The sequence below is a fragment of the Carassius auratus genome, unplaced genomic scaffold (assembly GCF_003368295.1).
Source record: "Carassius auratus strain Wakin unplaced genomic scaffold, ASM336829v1 scaf_tig00045599, whole genome shotgun sequence".
Classification (NCBI taxonomy): domain Eukaryota; kingdom Metazoa; phylum Chordata; class Actinopteri; order Cypriniformes; family Cyprinidae; genus Carassius; species Carassius auratus.
Window position 1 is genome coordinate 46,283 of NW_020526915.1, and position 16,251 is coordinate 62,533.

The 16,251-nt window shown below is 30.1% G+C and overlaps 1 protein-coding gene across 2 annotated transcripts in view; it reads left to right on the top strand.

Annotated features, from left to right (window-relative positions):
* The window catches only part of LOC113087941 (1-phosphatidylinositol 4,5-bisphosphate phosphodiesterase beta-1-like), a 58,743-nt gene extending 42,732 nt beyond the window's left edge, over positions 1-16,011 (top strand). The window contains exons 13-31 of one of the 2 annotated variants that reach the window (XM_026255672.1): positions 139-223; positions 311-491; positions 3,144-3,220; positions 5,137-5,233; positions 5,312-5,396; positions 6,606-6,730; positions 6,856-7,010; positions 7,623-7,787; positions 7,861-7,960; positions 9,533-9,637; positions 10,651-10,766; positions 10,935-11,070; positions 11,165-11,218; positions 12,517-12,736; positions 12,822-13,002; positions 14,148-14,224; positions 14,311-14,400; positions 15,546-15,603; positions 15,684-16,011. In XM_026255672.1, the coding sequence (XP_026111457.1) occupies positions 139-223; positions 311-491; positions 3,144-3,220; positions 5,137-5,233; positions 5,312-5,396; positions 6,606-6,730; positions 6,856-7,010; positions 7,623-7,787; positions 7,861-7,960; positions 9,533-9,637; positions 10,651-10,766; positions 10,935-11,070; positions 11,165-11,218; positions 12,517-12,736; positions 12,822-13,002; positions 14,148-14,224; positions 14,311-14,400; positions 15,546-15,603; positions 15,684-15,848 (2,272 nt within the window). In that variant the 3' untranslated portion in view covers positions 15,849-16,011. Of the gene's footprint in view, positions 1-138; positions 224-310; positions 492-3,143; positions 3,221-5,136; positions 5,234-5,311; positions 5,397-6,605; positions 6,731-6,855; positions 7,011-7,622; positions 7,788-7,860; positions 7,961-9,532; positions 9,638-10,650; positions 10,767-10,934; positions 11,071-11,164; positions 11,219-12,516; positions 12,737-12,821; positions 13,003-14,147; positions 14,225-14,310; positions 14,401-15,545; positions 15,604-15,683 lie in introns of those variants that run through there. The other variant, XM_026255673.1, reaches the window with a different exon arrangement.
* Positions 16,012-16,251: the final 240 nt, after the last annotated feature.

Sequence of the window (16,251 nt, forward strand, 5' to 3'; positions counted from 1 at the left end):
ATCTCCCTCTAAATCAGTGATTTAATAAAAGGTCTGCAGATGTAATTTTTGTCTGATGCAAATGTTTCATGCACTAATGTTGTTCTGCGTTGTAAGTGCAATGATGTCAGCTCTAATTCAGTTTCTGTTGCATCTCAGCCCCAAACAGCAAGCCAAAATGGCAGAATATTGCCGATCCATCTTCGGGGACGCTCTTTTGACTGAGACTCTGGAGAAATATCCTGTAAGAGTATCTCTCCCACATGCATTGGTGCTCTTTTAGCGGCCGCGTGCGTCCAGTTCTCTCATGACAGATTCTGCTGTGTTTCAGCTCGAGTCCGGCGTTCCTCTGCCAAGTCCTCAAGAGCTCATTGGAAAGATCCTCATCAAGAACAAGAAGTCTCACCCCAAACCCTCGGATGGCAGCACGAAGAAGAAGCTGTCTGAGCAGGCGTCCAACAGCGACTCGTCCAGTGTCTTTGAGCCGTCTTCACCCATCGCTGGACCCGCAGGTATTATAACAGAGCTGCATGATTGAGTCAGCCTCTGCTAAATTAAATCAGATTTAAATCAATTAATTTAAGTGTCTGTTATTTAAAATATTGATTAAAATATTTTATTTTATTTTATTTTATTTTATTTTATTTTATTTTATTTTATTTTATTTAAAAATATACAAAACATAGTGCTGCCATTGTTAGCATTTATTAATTGTAAATAAAATATAATGCATTAAATTTTTTAGAAATTAGTAATTGTAAATATGCAATATAATAAATTAAAATATTTTTGTAATAAAATATAAATGCTTATTAATTTGTTGGAAAGTTGTGAATATACAAGTTATGACACGTTGAAAATTAAATTAGTAAATTATAAATACACAATATAATATAATAAAATAAAAACTGTAAATTGTAGATTATAATATAATTACTAGACTTTATAAAGCATAATATATTATAAAATAATAATAAAATATTTTATTGTCAATATACAGTAAATGAAAAAAAATAATTTAAGTTAGTATTAGTAAAAAATAAATGTACTATAATTATAAAATATAATATTATATAATATAACAATATAATTCAAGTGTAATTTGAAAATTGATAATGAAATAAATATGATTTAAATTGTTATGCATTTATCAATTGTAAATATACAATATATGATCAATTAAAAATTAAATTGCAAATTTGCTAAATTTTAAATGTATAATATTATATAGTAAATTAAAATTACATTTCTAATTTGTAAATAAACAATATAGTATGTAATAAATTTATCTATATTATATAATAAATGAAAATCAGATTTCTAAATCATAAAATTATAATATCTTAAATGAAGATTACACTTCTAAATGGTAAATCTGCAATATACAGTATTAAAACTAATACCAATACCAATAAATAAATCCCAGTATAAATTTCCAATATATAAACTTGTGAGCCAGGTTAGTTTGGTTAAATTCACTCTCTTCTAGTTATTTTCTAGACATGCAACTTAAATGCATTTGGAGTAAAAATACAGACAAAATTGTAACTTTGATCCAAGTGCACTTTTTATTTTGTCATTGATATCTGACATTTGTCGAAAGCAGCAGCGGTTTCCAGAGTGCATTGAAATCTTTCAGAAGTGCTGTAATGGGGATTGTGCTCATGTCTATCTTTAGCAAGTCGAAAGAAAGCGCGATTGCAGAGCAGAAGCAGACGGCGTGAACTCAGTCCGCCGGTCTGTACGTGTTTGTCACAGCATGCTGACATTTGAGCCTGTGTTTGTGTGGGACGTGTGATGGATGCGAGGGCTCGCTCTCAAAGGTTGAGTCCAGACTGCACTGACGCAGAAAGCAGATGTTGAACAGCTGGATCCACCTGTAACACCACAGAGACCCGGAAATCAGAAGAGGAGAGAAGAGGAGAGGAGAGGAGAGGAGAGGAGAGGAGAGGAGAGGAGAGGAGAGGAGAGGAGAGGAGAGAAGAGAAGAGAAGAGAAGAGAAGAGAAGAGAAGAGAAGAGAAGAGAAGAGAAGAGAAGAGAAGAGAAGAGAATGCTTCCTGAATTTATTCTTGATCTGATGACTCTATTAATAGATGGATAAATAAATAAATAGAATTTATTATAAATAAAATGTATTTATTATAAATACTATAATATAATAATAATATAATTATATATATATGATTATTTTCATATAATATATAAATATAATATATTGTATTTAAATTTTATATATATATATATATATATATATATATATATATATATATATATATAAAATTTAAATACAATATAATTTATATATTATATGAAAATAGTTATATTTATGTGTGAATGAAATGACAATTATTGCATTTTTGATAATTATTTCATGATAAATAAATGAATAAATAAATGAGGAAACAAATGAACAAATGAAATAGATCACCCATACGTGACAGTTAATTTATTTGTTTAGATATTTTTATTATATATAAAAGAATACTTACTAATATATATATATATATATATATATATATATATATATATATATATATATATATATATATATATATATATATATATATATATATATAATGATAGATAATGTATGCACAAATAATTTATTGGTATGTGCAAACGAAATAAATCCACCAACAAATGACAATTATGCAATTTATTGATTTTTTTCAAGGTAAATAAATATTTTATTAAACAATTGATGTTTATTAATATAATTAAATGGAGCATCCATTAATGCCAATTATCTTATTTATTTATTGATACTTGTTCAATTATAGATTAATAAAATATATAGCCTATATATATATATATATATATATATATATATATATATATATATGTATGCAAAAATCCATTAAGGACAATTATTATTACATTTACATTTATATTTATGTATGTATGTATCCATATAGACACAAATATGAAACAAACCAACCATGAATGACATTTTGTTTTTAATTTTCATTTATTTAGAGATACATAAATAATGGAATAAATACTTTACATATATGCACAAATAAAATGGATCACCCCTTACATAAATGAGTGTTTTTGATTGTTAGGTGTGTGTTGTTGTGAGGTTTGAGATTGAATCATATCTTGAGAAACTCCACACTTGATGTGACTGAAGTCTGATCTGATGCTGTTGTTGTGCTTCAGCGCCTGCAGAGGTGGAGGCTGAGGATGATGAAGATGAAGATGATGACGATGATGACTGTAAGAAGTCCATGGACGAGGTCAGTAAGAGTTTACGCTTTTATATTATAGTATTGATTCATATTTTGAATGAGCTTTGATTTGTATATATTCAGTTTTCATTTAACTTGAAACTTTAGTAACTTTGTTAGGTGTTACAAAGGCGCAATATGTAATTTTTCTGATTTAAAAATAGCAGAAATCACTATATATATATGTTATATATATGTTTTAGTTGTGTACTTACATCATCCCGACAGTTTCCACAAACTTTCAAATCCGGAGAAAATTATAGTTTAATTCGAAGACACGGCACGTTTCTTTATTTCCGTTTTGTCGCCCGTCTATGACGTCATATAAACTTTGACCCCTCTAGTTTATCTAACTTCCTGCGGAACCGCCAAATACAAAGGCGAACAGAAACAAAGACGAGACGAAGAAGAAAAAGTAGTAGCTAGCCTTGATCGAGACTATTATATTTTATATTTCTATTGTTTATATTCGTATTTAAACCTCAATCAATAATTTAGTTATGGATCATGATTATGCTTTGCCTGCACGTTCTGTGAAGCGCAAACGCACGGATGAAATAAAATGACCCGACATGGTTTTGGGACAAGAGAAGCAACAAGACACTTGTAAATATTGGAGTTGCATTTCCAAGATAGAGTTTCGTGACAAGCTGAAACTACAGAGAGATGCCGAACTCGCTTGCATTCTGATAAACAGGTACGCATCCATTCAGCTAACTGTATCTATCCGTGTATTTTGTGAAACGATGATGTCTTGTGTAAAACGCAGACGGACTAGCTCTCATGTAAATCTACATTTGTTCTATATCTAGCTGAATAAAGTAGCTTCAAATGCAGTTCTCTAACTTGTTCGATATCATAGTATAACGTAATTATAATTATTAACGAAAGACGACCGTGTTTTTTTTTTTACATATATTACTACTAGCTAGATGGAATATTGATTTGATAGGGGTCTCATAATTCATATATCTCTCCGTTCGAAAAGACATGATTTTCAAAATACTAAGTTAGAATGAGCGAGGAATTTGGGAAGCGACAGAGCGCATGATCCAATGGACAACAACTCCCATGAGCCTTACGCTCTTTCCCGACATCATCAAAGTACGTCTTATGTTATTATTTTGATTGAGTGACCCCTGGTGGCCAAAAATTACATACTGTACGTTTAAAGCTTGAATTTATTTTATTTTAGTTAATTCGAGTAATTTTAGTAGGTTTATTCATTTTAATATTTCAACTTAAAATTGTTTCAATTTATATATATTTTTAGCTTTAATTTATTTTTATTTCAGGTTTATTCATTTTAATATTTCAACTTAAAATTGTTTCAATTTATATATTTTTTAGCTTTAATTTATTTTTATTTCAGGTTTATTCATTTTAATATTTCAACTTAAAATTGTTTCAATTTATATTTTTTAGCTTTAATTTATTTTGATTTCAGGTTTATTCATTTTAATATTCCATCATTACCTTTTATTTCAGTTAATTACCAGTGCAACATTTAAAAAAAATATTTACATTTTTTTTTACATTTATTATTTATATATAGCTTTAATTTATTTTTATTTCAGTTTTAGTTTTTTAGTAATTTTAGCACTTTCTTATTAAACTTATAAATGTTGTTTTTGATTAAAATATTTATATATAGTTTTATTTCTATTTTTCTAACTTTAGTCATTTTACTTTCTAATTTCTATTTTTTCTTTTTTTTTTAGGTTTCAGTTTTTCATCTAATATTTATATTTATTAGTTTTTGAAACAGATGAATTGTTCATGTTAAGGTTATCAGCAGAAGCTGTTTTAACTCTTGTGTAATTTGTTTCAGTATAGCACAAACTAAGGCTTTAAAAAGTTTCTCAACAAAAGATGAGAGCAGCAGCTTGACCTCCAGAAATCGATCTCTCTGTGATGTTTTCCAGGGAACAGCGGGATGTGAAGCCTTTGCCACTGAAGAAATGTCCACGCTGGTCAACTACATCCAGCCGACCAAGTTCCACTCGTTTGAGATTTCCAAGAGTAAGTGTGACTGCATACAGCTGGTGAAGTCTGGGCTGGTGTGAAGATCTCATTAAAGCTAGATTTGTCTGCTCTCAGAAAGCAAACGCAGTTATCAGATGTCGTCGTTCGTGGAGACCAAAGCGCTGGAGCATCTCACCAAGACACCGGTGGACTTCGTCGAGCATCCTTCAAAACAGCCCAAATATCTGACCAGACACTGACCAGGACAACAGCATCTATTATTATTATTGAGAAATCAGAAAGTGGTGCATCTGGTCTTTTTCTAAGTCTTTATTGATTTATATATATATATAGTTGTTGTTTTTTATATGATGATGATATAGAATATATATATATATCTTTGATGCCCAGGTTGTTTTTTTTTTTTTTGGTCCTAGAAAAAATCATTTATAAAATGATAAAATGTATCATTTAAATGTAGGGCTTTATTTTGGTTTATTTTGGTTTAGGTGTAAATTTTGATTCCCAAATAGTTTTTTTTTTTTGTCTATAAATATGATATAATTTATCATTTAAATTTATATGTTCAGTTAAGATGCCCAAATTTGATTTTGATTCCCATTATTTCAGTTAATTATCAGTGCAACGTTTATAATTTCTATTTTTCTTTTTGATTTTTATTTATTTAAAATTGAAATATAGCTTTAATTTATTATTATTATAGTTTTAGTTTTAGTAATTTTAGCACTTAATTTTCAGATTAAACTTATAGAATTTATAATTAAAATCTAAATGTTACATTTTGATGCCCAGATTTCATTTAGTTCAAAGAAAAAAACACTGCACAAATAATATAATTTATCATTTAATTATTTCATTTTGATGGCTAAATATTTTTTTTCTTATTACTGAAAAAATATATAAAATATATAAAAAGTTTATCCATTTAATTTATGTTCAATTTTGATGCCCAAATTAGTTTTTGTTGCAGAAAACACCATAAAATGATATTATTATATTTGAAATGTATATGTTCAATTAGTTGACCATCTTTACAGAAAATATTATTATTCTTATTTGATATTTGTATTATTATCTCTAGTTAATTGTGTATTTTATTTATTTTATTTAATTTAATTACATTTTATTTTTATTTTACTTTTTATTTTATTGTAACAATAATTGATCAATTTTATTATTATTATTATTTTTTTAAAAATCTTAAATTCTAATAATCTAATAATTTCTAATAATTCTAAAATAAAGAAAAAAAAATCTTTCTTTATGAAAAATGTAATCCCCTTACTGTTTTGTCAGGTGATGTTCTGGTGATGATCACACATGCATGTTCTGGTTGTGACGGAGGTGAATGATGTATTGATTTCTCAGTATTGTTCATTACGACGCTCCCTTAACCGTGTGCATGAAGATACAACAAGTTTCAGCTGAGCAGGATTTATCCCAAAGGAACGCGTGTGGATTCCTCCAACTATATGCCACAGGTCTTCTGGAACGCCGGCTGTCAGCTCGTGGCACTCAACTTTCAGACCATCGGTGAGAGACCGTGAGCAATGAAGACGCTTCGGGAGAGCCTTATGAAAATATGACTTAACTGTAATATGAAATCTCCACTGTAATCTGATTTAATAGCTGTTGTTTTTTACTCGTCTCTCTCTCAGATCTGTCCATGCAGCTGAACCTCGGCATGTACGAGTACAACGGGAAGAGCGGCTACAGACTCAAACCAGAGTTCATGAGACGACCGGACAAGAACTTCGACCCCTTCACAGAAAGCACCGTGGACGGCATCGTAGCCAACACCTTATCAGTGAAGGTTAGGGGTGTTACAGCTCGATCTCTTCAAAACCATATGTGTCCCTGGAGCACAAAAGCAGTCTGAAGACTCTGGGGGATATTTGTAGCAATAGACAAAAATACATTGCATGGGTCAAAATTATCGATTTTTCTTCTATGCCAAAAATCATTAGGATATGAATTAAAGATCATGTTCCATGAAGATATTATGTACATTTTCTACTGTAACTTAATTTTTGATTAGTAATATGCATTGCTAAGAATTCATTCGGACAAATTTAAGGATGATTTTCTAAATATTTTGATTTTTTTTGTTGTATCTCAGCCAAATATTGTCCGATCCTAACAAACAATAATCAACGGAAAGATTATTTATTCAGTTTTCAGATGATGTATAAATATCTATTTAAAAAAAAAAAAAAGACACTTAAGACACTTACACTTAAGTTTTGTGGTCCAGGGTCCCAAATTAGATTTTAGTCCAAAAAAAAAAAAAACACTGTAAAAATGGTTTAATTTAGCTATTATTTAAAGAATATACTTCCCTTCTTTTTGTTAGTAACAAGCTGTAGTTAAATTCTGATTGGTTGTGTATAGTGTCAGATGTATTTATATTTCGTTGTCTCTTCAGATCATATCAGGACAGTTTCTGACTGATAAGAAGGTGGGTGTTTATGTGGAGATTGACATGTTTGGACTCCCCGTTGACACCAGACGAAAAGCTTTCAAGACAAAGACGTCCCAGAGCAACGCCATCAACCCCGTGTGGGACGACGAGCCCATCGTCTTTAAAAAGGTACGGCTGTTTGCAGTGTCCTGTCAGACGCTCGGAGAGCTTGAGATCAATAACGGTGTTGTTTCTGGGTCAGGTGGTGTTGCCCACGCTGGCGTCTCTCAGGATAGCCGTGTATGAAGAGGGCGGGAAGTTCATCGGGCATCGCATCCTCCCCGTCTCTTCCATCCGTCCGGGTCAGAATCAGAAACTCTCAATTCAGTCTGTTTTCAGAAACGATGATGATGTCATCACAGTATTTGCATACTGAAACATGATTGGTCTTTTCTTTCTTTCATTCATGTAGCCTTTAAACAGCAAAGATAGTGTTGCAGTCTTAACAGTCACGGAGTTTAATTTCTACGGAATAAACCAGGGCTGAATTTTATTTTATTTTATTTTATTTTATTTTATTTTATTTTATTTTATTTTATTTTATTTTATTTTATTTTATTTTATTTTATAAAGTTGAATGGGATGAAATTAAATTAAATGCAATGGAATTGAATTGAATGAGATTGAATCGAATCGAATTGAATTGAATGGAAGTGAGTTAAATTGAATTAAATGGGATTTAATCGAAACCAAATCGAATTTAATCGAATCAAATTGAATTTAATCAAATGTAATCAAATTTAATCGAATCAAATCAAATTGAATTAAATGGAACTGAATTTAATTAAGTTGAATGGAATTGAATGGGATGTAATTGAATTGAATGGAAGTATTTCATTCATGTAGCCTTTAAACAGCAAAGATAGTGTTGCAGTCTTAGCGGTCACTGTGTTTCATTTCTACAGAATAAACCAGGGCTTAATTTAATTTAATTTAATTTAATTTAATTTAATTTAATTTAATTTAATTTAATTTAATTTAATTTAATTTAATTTAATTTAATTTAATTTAATTTAATTTAATTTAATTTAATTTAATTTAATTTAATTTAATTTAATGAAAGTGAGTTGAATTTAATTGAATGGGATTTAATCGAATCGAATCAAATTGAATTGAATCAAATGGAATCAAATTTAATCGAATTGAATTTAATGGAACTGAATTTTATTAAGTTGAATGGAATTGAATGGGATGGAATTGAATTGAATGGGATTGAATTGAATGGGATTAAATCGAATCGAATCGAATTTAATCGAATTGAATTTAATCGAATTGAATCAAATGAAATGAAATGGAATGGAATTGGATTGAATTGTTAAACATTTTTGACTTTGAAGTTGAACACAGTATTCAAAACCTTCTCCACAACGGCTAAAATATGACAAAGCTGCTTGTTTTCAAACTTTAGTTATTACAAGAATATGGGAGTATCCATATATAAAACTGCGATTCAATAGTTTTCAATAGTTCAAATAGTTTTTGGAGCTAACTGTTTATGGTTAATCATTTTACATTTTGATTTTAATGAATTATAATTCAGATATAGTTGTACTTTTTATTGTATTGTATTGTAATGACTGATATACAAAATTATTTCAGTTTTTTTTTTATTTAATGTTTGGTTTTTTTGCATTTAATTTAGTGTTATTTTAGATAGTTTTAATATTTGAATAAAAATAATACATAAATGTTGTTCATTTTATTTTAGATTAGAGTTAAAATATTTTATTTTATTAAATGGTAAATTATTATGCAACATAAAAATAACATTGCATTGTATTTTATTGTATTGCATTGTATTATTATAATACGTTTTGTGACCTGAAATGCAGATTTTTATTTTATTGAAACATAATTTTGTCCTATTCTCACAGGTTATCGTTACATCGGTTTGAGAAATGAAAAGAACCAAGCTCTAACTCTTCCTGCTATATTTGTGTATATCGAGGTGAAGGACTACGTTCCTGATACGTTCGCCGGTAAGAAACTCATTACTATCTGAAACGGCTTCATTTGTTCTTTCTGTGCCACTGTCAAAAATCACTTAAAGTACCAAAGTATTACTGTGAAATTACCTCAGAGTACCATGTCAATACCATGGTGACTACGAGTGAATCTCAGGCTACTTTGCATTATTTACATGTGACAAATGCTTATTTTGGTGTGAATTATGACTTTTGTGAGGAGCGTTTCCATCCGTGTCCCAGCGGCTCTCATTGGTCCTGAATCTATGAGACGTGGGACTCTGGGATGGATTGACGTCTCCAGTACCCAGAATGCACCTGTTGGTGTTGTGCTTTAGTTAAAAGGTGTTAGACCACAGAGGAAAGACAGCACTGACCTCCTCAGCAGCGTTTCACGCGTTTGTTTGGACTGAGAAGATTCCCAACACAATCACGTCTGGACTATAGGGACAAAAAAAATAAAAAAAATAAAAAAACATTAAAAAAGATATTTGTAATATGTTATTTAAATAATTATTTTGAAAGTTTTTGAATAGTTTTAAAGTTGCAAAACATTTTAGAAAAAATTATAATTGTTAACTAAAATGTTGATGTCACATATAAAATCTAATATAATATTTAAAAATGTCTTTGACAATTATTATGGATGTTTTTAAAGTTGCAAAATATTGTGAGAAAGTTATAATTTCTTACAAAAGAATTTTCATTTTTAGGTAAATTAAATGTCAATGATACATAAAATCAAATATTATATTTTTTAATATTTTGGGCTATTATTTTTGATGTTTTTAAACAGTTGCAAAAGTTGCAAAATATTGTAGAAGAAATGATTATTGTTAACTAAAATGCCGATGTCACATAATTTTTTTTTTAAAAACTATAAAAAAACAAACAATTATTTTGGACGTTTTTAATGTTGCAAAATATTGTGAGAAAGTCAACATTAATTGGTAAGTAAATTAAAATGCAAATTTTATCTAAAATCAAATAGAATATATTTTTGAATTTGTTGTTTCTGTGCTGATCAGATGTCATCGAAGCGCTGTCCAACCCCATCAGATATGTCAACCTGATGGAGCAGAGATCCAAACAGCTGGCGGCGCTCACTTTAGAGGAAGGAGAAGAAGAGAAAGACACCAGAGAGGTAGAGATAGTAGATCATATTGCACTGGCACTAATTACTCCATCTGAACTCTAATCACATTCCTCACTACTAATTAATTCATCTGCTTATGAAAGAAGTGACTGTAATGAAGCAGCCTGAGTTTGAACAGCACTGGAGGATTTGATGATGACGTTCCTTGTTCTTCAGGCAGATCCATGTGTTGAAAACCCTTCGGAGGTTAAAAGCGAACCCAAACCCGTCCCGGTTGAGAACGGATTGAGTCACACACCCAGCACCGCTCCCAAACCTGCGTCCCACATCAACACACAGCCACAGTCCACAGGTCAGAGCTTCACAAGACAGCAGAGAATCAATGAGGAGTTTTATTGTATATGCATGAATGTTATCTGATGAGATCTTATCCCGTTATGATTCAGGCTCGACCAAACCAGCGGCAAAGACTGAGGATCTGATCCATAGCGTCCTCACCGGTCAGTGACCGACTGTTAAACAGAGCCAATGGCTTTTTATTTACTCCAGACTTTGAGTTTTCACTCAGTGATATTGGATTTTGAAATAACTTGCCATGGTTTGTTTATTCTGTTATTTTATATTATATTATAATAATATATCATTTAAATTTATATTATAAATTAAATAAAATGTATATTATTATTATTATTATTATTAGTAGTAGTAGTAGTAGTAGTATTTAATAATACACATTTAGACAAATACTAATGAATGAACAAACCATGACAACAAAGTTATTTCAAATATAATAATAATAATAATAATAATATCCAATTAAAATCATAATAATAAAATACATTTAAATAAAAAAGAAATAATACATTTTCTATAAATATATACAGACAAAAAAGAGGCTAAAACAAACCATGGCAGGTTATTTAACAAATTATTATATTATATTATATTATATTATATTATATTATATTATATTATATTATATTATATTATATTATATTATATTATATTATATTATATTTGCATATATATTATATTATTTTGTTTTATATTACACGGTTATATACAAAGTTAATTGTTAGTTTGTTGTTGTTTTAAAATGAATTATAACAATATAAAATATTTTGATATGAATAAAATAATATATATATTATATATAAATATATTAAAACATAAAATAATACAACAGTATAATTACTTTGTGTTTCTGTACTATGGCAGGTTAATTAAAAATATAAAATATTATATTATATTATATTATATTATTCTTTATACATATATATAAAATTATTGATAAAATATTGTTTATGTTATTATATTAAGTGTGTATGTATATATATATATATATATATATATATATATATTAAATGAATATATGTTTCTGTAAACGTATACAAAACATCTGACACGTTATTTTAAATCAAATGTAAATATATTAACATACAAATAATACAGAAATGTAATGAATTTGTGTTTCTGTACACATATACAGGAAAAAAAATCCAGTCAAGTGTCCAATGAAAAATGAAGTCTCTACCTTGAGAGAAGCTACATTTCGCTTATTTTATGTTAGAAAAAAACAAAACAATAAAAGAAAACACAAGCAGCCGCAGGTGACATTTTATTATGTAGCCGTTGAGTTTCAATCATTTTGAATGCGCTATAAATTATTAAGACATTTCTGATGTACAGCTTCAGAAAATCCATCGACATGATCTTCAGAAAAGCTTCATAAAATATGGAGGGCGTGATATTAAAAAAGCATATTTTACAGTCGTTGAAGTCTCTGTTTCTGCTTCAGAGATGGAGGCACAAACCGTGGAGGAGCTGAAACAGCAGAAGGGCTTCGTCCGAGAGCAGAGACGACATTATAAAGAGATGAAGGACCTGGTGAAGAAACACCACAAGAAGACCACCGAGATGATCAAGGAGCACACGGCCAAATACAACGAGATCCAGCACGATTTCCTGCGCAAACGAGCCGTCCTGCTGAAGTCTGCCAAACGAGACGGTAAGAAGAGGTAGGTAGAGTCCGGTCCAGTCACTGTTTCTGAAGTGAGAAACATCGGGAGAATGAACATCTCAGGGACTGGTGTGTCTCGGCAGGTGTTTGTCGTCCAGTCCTGAACACGGACCCTCGTTCTTCGAGCAGGAACTGGTCAATCTGGATCAGGACAGCGGACAGAAACTGTCCGAACTCAAAGAACAGCAGCAGCAGCAGCTGCTCAGTCTGCGTCAGGAGCAGTATTACAGCGAGAAATATCTGAAGAAAGAGCACATCAAACAGGTCAGATCAGAGACGGGACGTGCTGCTAAATACAGTGTGTGTGTGTGTGTGATATTACAAATATACAGAAAATAATCAAACCATGGCAATGATAATTAGTTTTATATCACACGTACAATAAATAATTATAAAAAAAATAGAAAAGTCGTTATAATGAGAAAACGACTTTCGTTATGTCGAGATAATGAGAAAATTAAGTCGTTATAACGAGAAAACGACTTTCGTTATGTCGAGATAACGAGAAAATTAAGTCGTTATAACGAGAAAACGACTTTCGTTATGTCGAGATAACGAGAAAATTAAGTCGTTATAACGAGAAAACAACTTTCGTTATGTCGAGATAACGAGAAAATTAAGTCGTTATAACGAGAAAACAACTTTCGTTATGTCGAGATAACAAGAAAATTAAGTCGTTATAACGAGAAAACAACTTTCGTTATGTCGAGATAACGAGAAAATTATGTCGTTATAATGATAAAATGACTTTCGTTATATCGCAATAACGAGGAAATTAAGTCATTATAACGAGAAAACGACTTTCGTTATGAGATAACGAGAAAATTAAGTGGCTATAACGATAAAACAACTTTCGTTATGTCGAGATAACGAGAAAATTAAGTCGTTATAACGAGAAAACAACTTTCGTTATGTCGAGATAACGAGAAAATTAAGTCGTTATAATGATAAAATGACTTTCGTTATATCGCGATAACGAGGAAATTAAGTCGTTATAACGAGAAAACAACTTTCTTTATGTCGAAATAACGAGAAAATTAAGTGGCTATAATGAGAAAACGACTTTCATTATGTCGAGATAACGAGAAAATTAAGTCCCTATAACGAGAAAATTACTTTCGTTATGTCGAGATAACGAGAAAATGAAGTCGTTATAACAAGAAAAATGAAGTCGTTATAACGAGAAAATTACTTTTGTTATGTCAAGATAACAAGAAAATTTTATCGTTATAACGAGAAAACAAGAAGGTAAAAAAAATAATGCATGGCCGCTTAGAACTTTCGTAAGAAGCTGTATTTTGCTAATTATATGTTTGAAATCAGATCTAAATAATCTCTGATATCCAGCTTTAGAAACCTTTTAGTGTTTGGTTTCACTGCGAGCTGTTCTCTCTGTGCTGTGTCTGCAGGTGATCGAGAAGCTGACGGTCATCGCTGAGGAGACTCAGAGCAACCAAACCAAGAAAATCAAGGAGCTGTGTGAGAAGTGAGTCCGTCACGAATATCACGGGCTTCTTTAATAATTCATAAGGTCATGTCGAGTCACCCTCGCTGTCCCGTCTGTGTTTACAGAGAAAAGAAAGAGCTGAAGAAGAAGATGGACAAGAAGAGACAAGAGAAGATGAGTGAAGCCAAATCCAAGGAGAAACACCTGACAGAAGAGTAAGTCTTGATCAGCTCATCAAACAGACACTTGTTGTGTGTCTAAACTTAGGTTTTGGTTTTAGACGAGTGAAATAAAACATCTTTAACAGTATTTACAGTACGTTTTTTAGGTTTCATTCAGATGATCTCATAATGGGAATTTGAAGCATATTTGGCCTATAAATAATATTAAAATTCTTTGTTCAACTACGTTTTATAATTATATTAATTGGTAATGCAAATAATATTAATATTAATATATTTAAAAAAATAAAAAATATTACGTTATACATTATTAATATATTACATGTAACAATAAATTAACAAATGAAAATGCATGTAACAATAAATTAACAAAAGAAAATGTATATCATATATTTTAATCAAATTTTAAATACTAATCTAAAACCACACACATTTGCATATATATAATATACTATAATATTATTTTATTGTATTTGAAATGACCTGTCATTTTTTAATTTGTTCTATTATTTTCTGTATATGTGTACAAAAATATTAATTAATTATATATTATTGTTATTTTCTCTATACTTCATATCTATTATAATAAAAACATGAACAAATATGTGTATTATCTATTAATATAAATTAATCATCTAAAATAGTCATTGTTCTAATAACTAATAATCTTCTATATATATATATATATATATATATATATATATATATATATATATATATATATATATATAGAGATAGATAGATAATTCAAATAATAATAAATAATATATAATTAATATATTATATGTAACAATAATTAACATTATCTAAGAATGTTAATATAGTTTTTTTTCTCTATAATGTGTGTAATTTTTAACAAAAACATTAATACAATACACACTATTTATATTATATAATATATTAATTTAAGATAATCAGATTAACGTGAGAGAGAGAGACAGATAGACAGAGAGAGAGAGAGACAGAGAGAGAGAGAGATAGATAGAGCGAGAGAGGGAGATATATATATATATAGAGAGAGAGAGAGAGAGAGAGAGATGAATCTTTTCAGGTTATTTTTTATGAATGTTCTGGGAGGGCAATTAAAGAAAGGGAATGTTCTGGATTTTGACTGACTCTTTATAAAACTGTCCTCCAGATGGCAGTGAAACACTGTTAACGCTGTGTCTGTGTTTCAGGGAGAAGCTGGAGATCAACCGGTCGTATGTGAACGAGGTGGTGCACCACATCAAGAGGGTGAGAGACTTTCTCATCATCAAACATCAGAGCAAATATGACTCTTCACCCTTCACAGCGTCTGTCTTTTCTCTCACTAGCTGGAAGACGCTCAGACTAAGAGACAGGAGAAGCTTGTAGAAACCCACAAGAGCGTCCTGCAGCAGATATTAGATGAGAAACCCAAAGTAAGTTTGACTATAATAACAAACTATCAGCACAGGCCGGATCTCTATCTGTCAGCACAGCTGGAGCACAGCGGGTGATTATGATCACTGTTATTGTTATATGAGCACAACTCATCTGGTAAAGCCAGGCGGGATGCTTTCTAGGAAGTTTGACAGATGAGATTCGGAGGTTGTTGCATCATGACACTGTAGATCAATACATTTTATAAAACCATCATCACTGAGCCAGCATGCTTTGTAACTTTAACCCTTTTAAAACCTGACATACTGTACACTCTCAGGAAAAAAAAGGTACAAAAGCTTGTCCCTGGGGCGGTATCTTTTTAAAAAGTACACTTTTGTACATTTTAATATGTCTCAATATGTCGTTAATAAGCACTAATATGTACACTTTAGGCACTAATATGTACACTTTAAGATACCAATATGGACTCTTTAGGTAAAGGTGTGCCTTTTGAAAAGGTACCGCCCCAGTGACAGC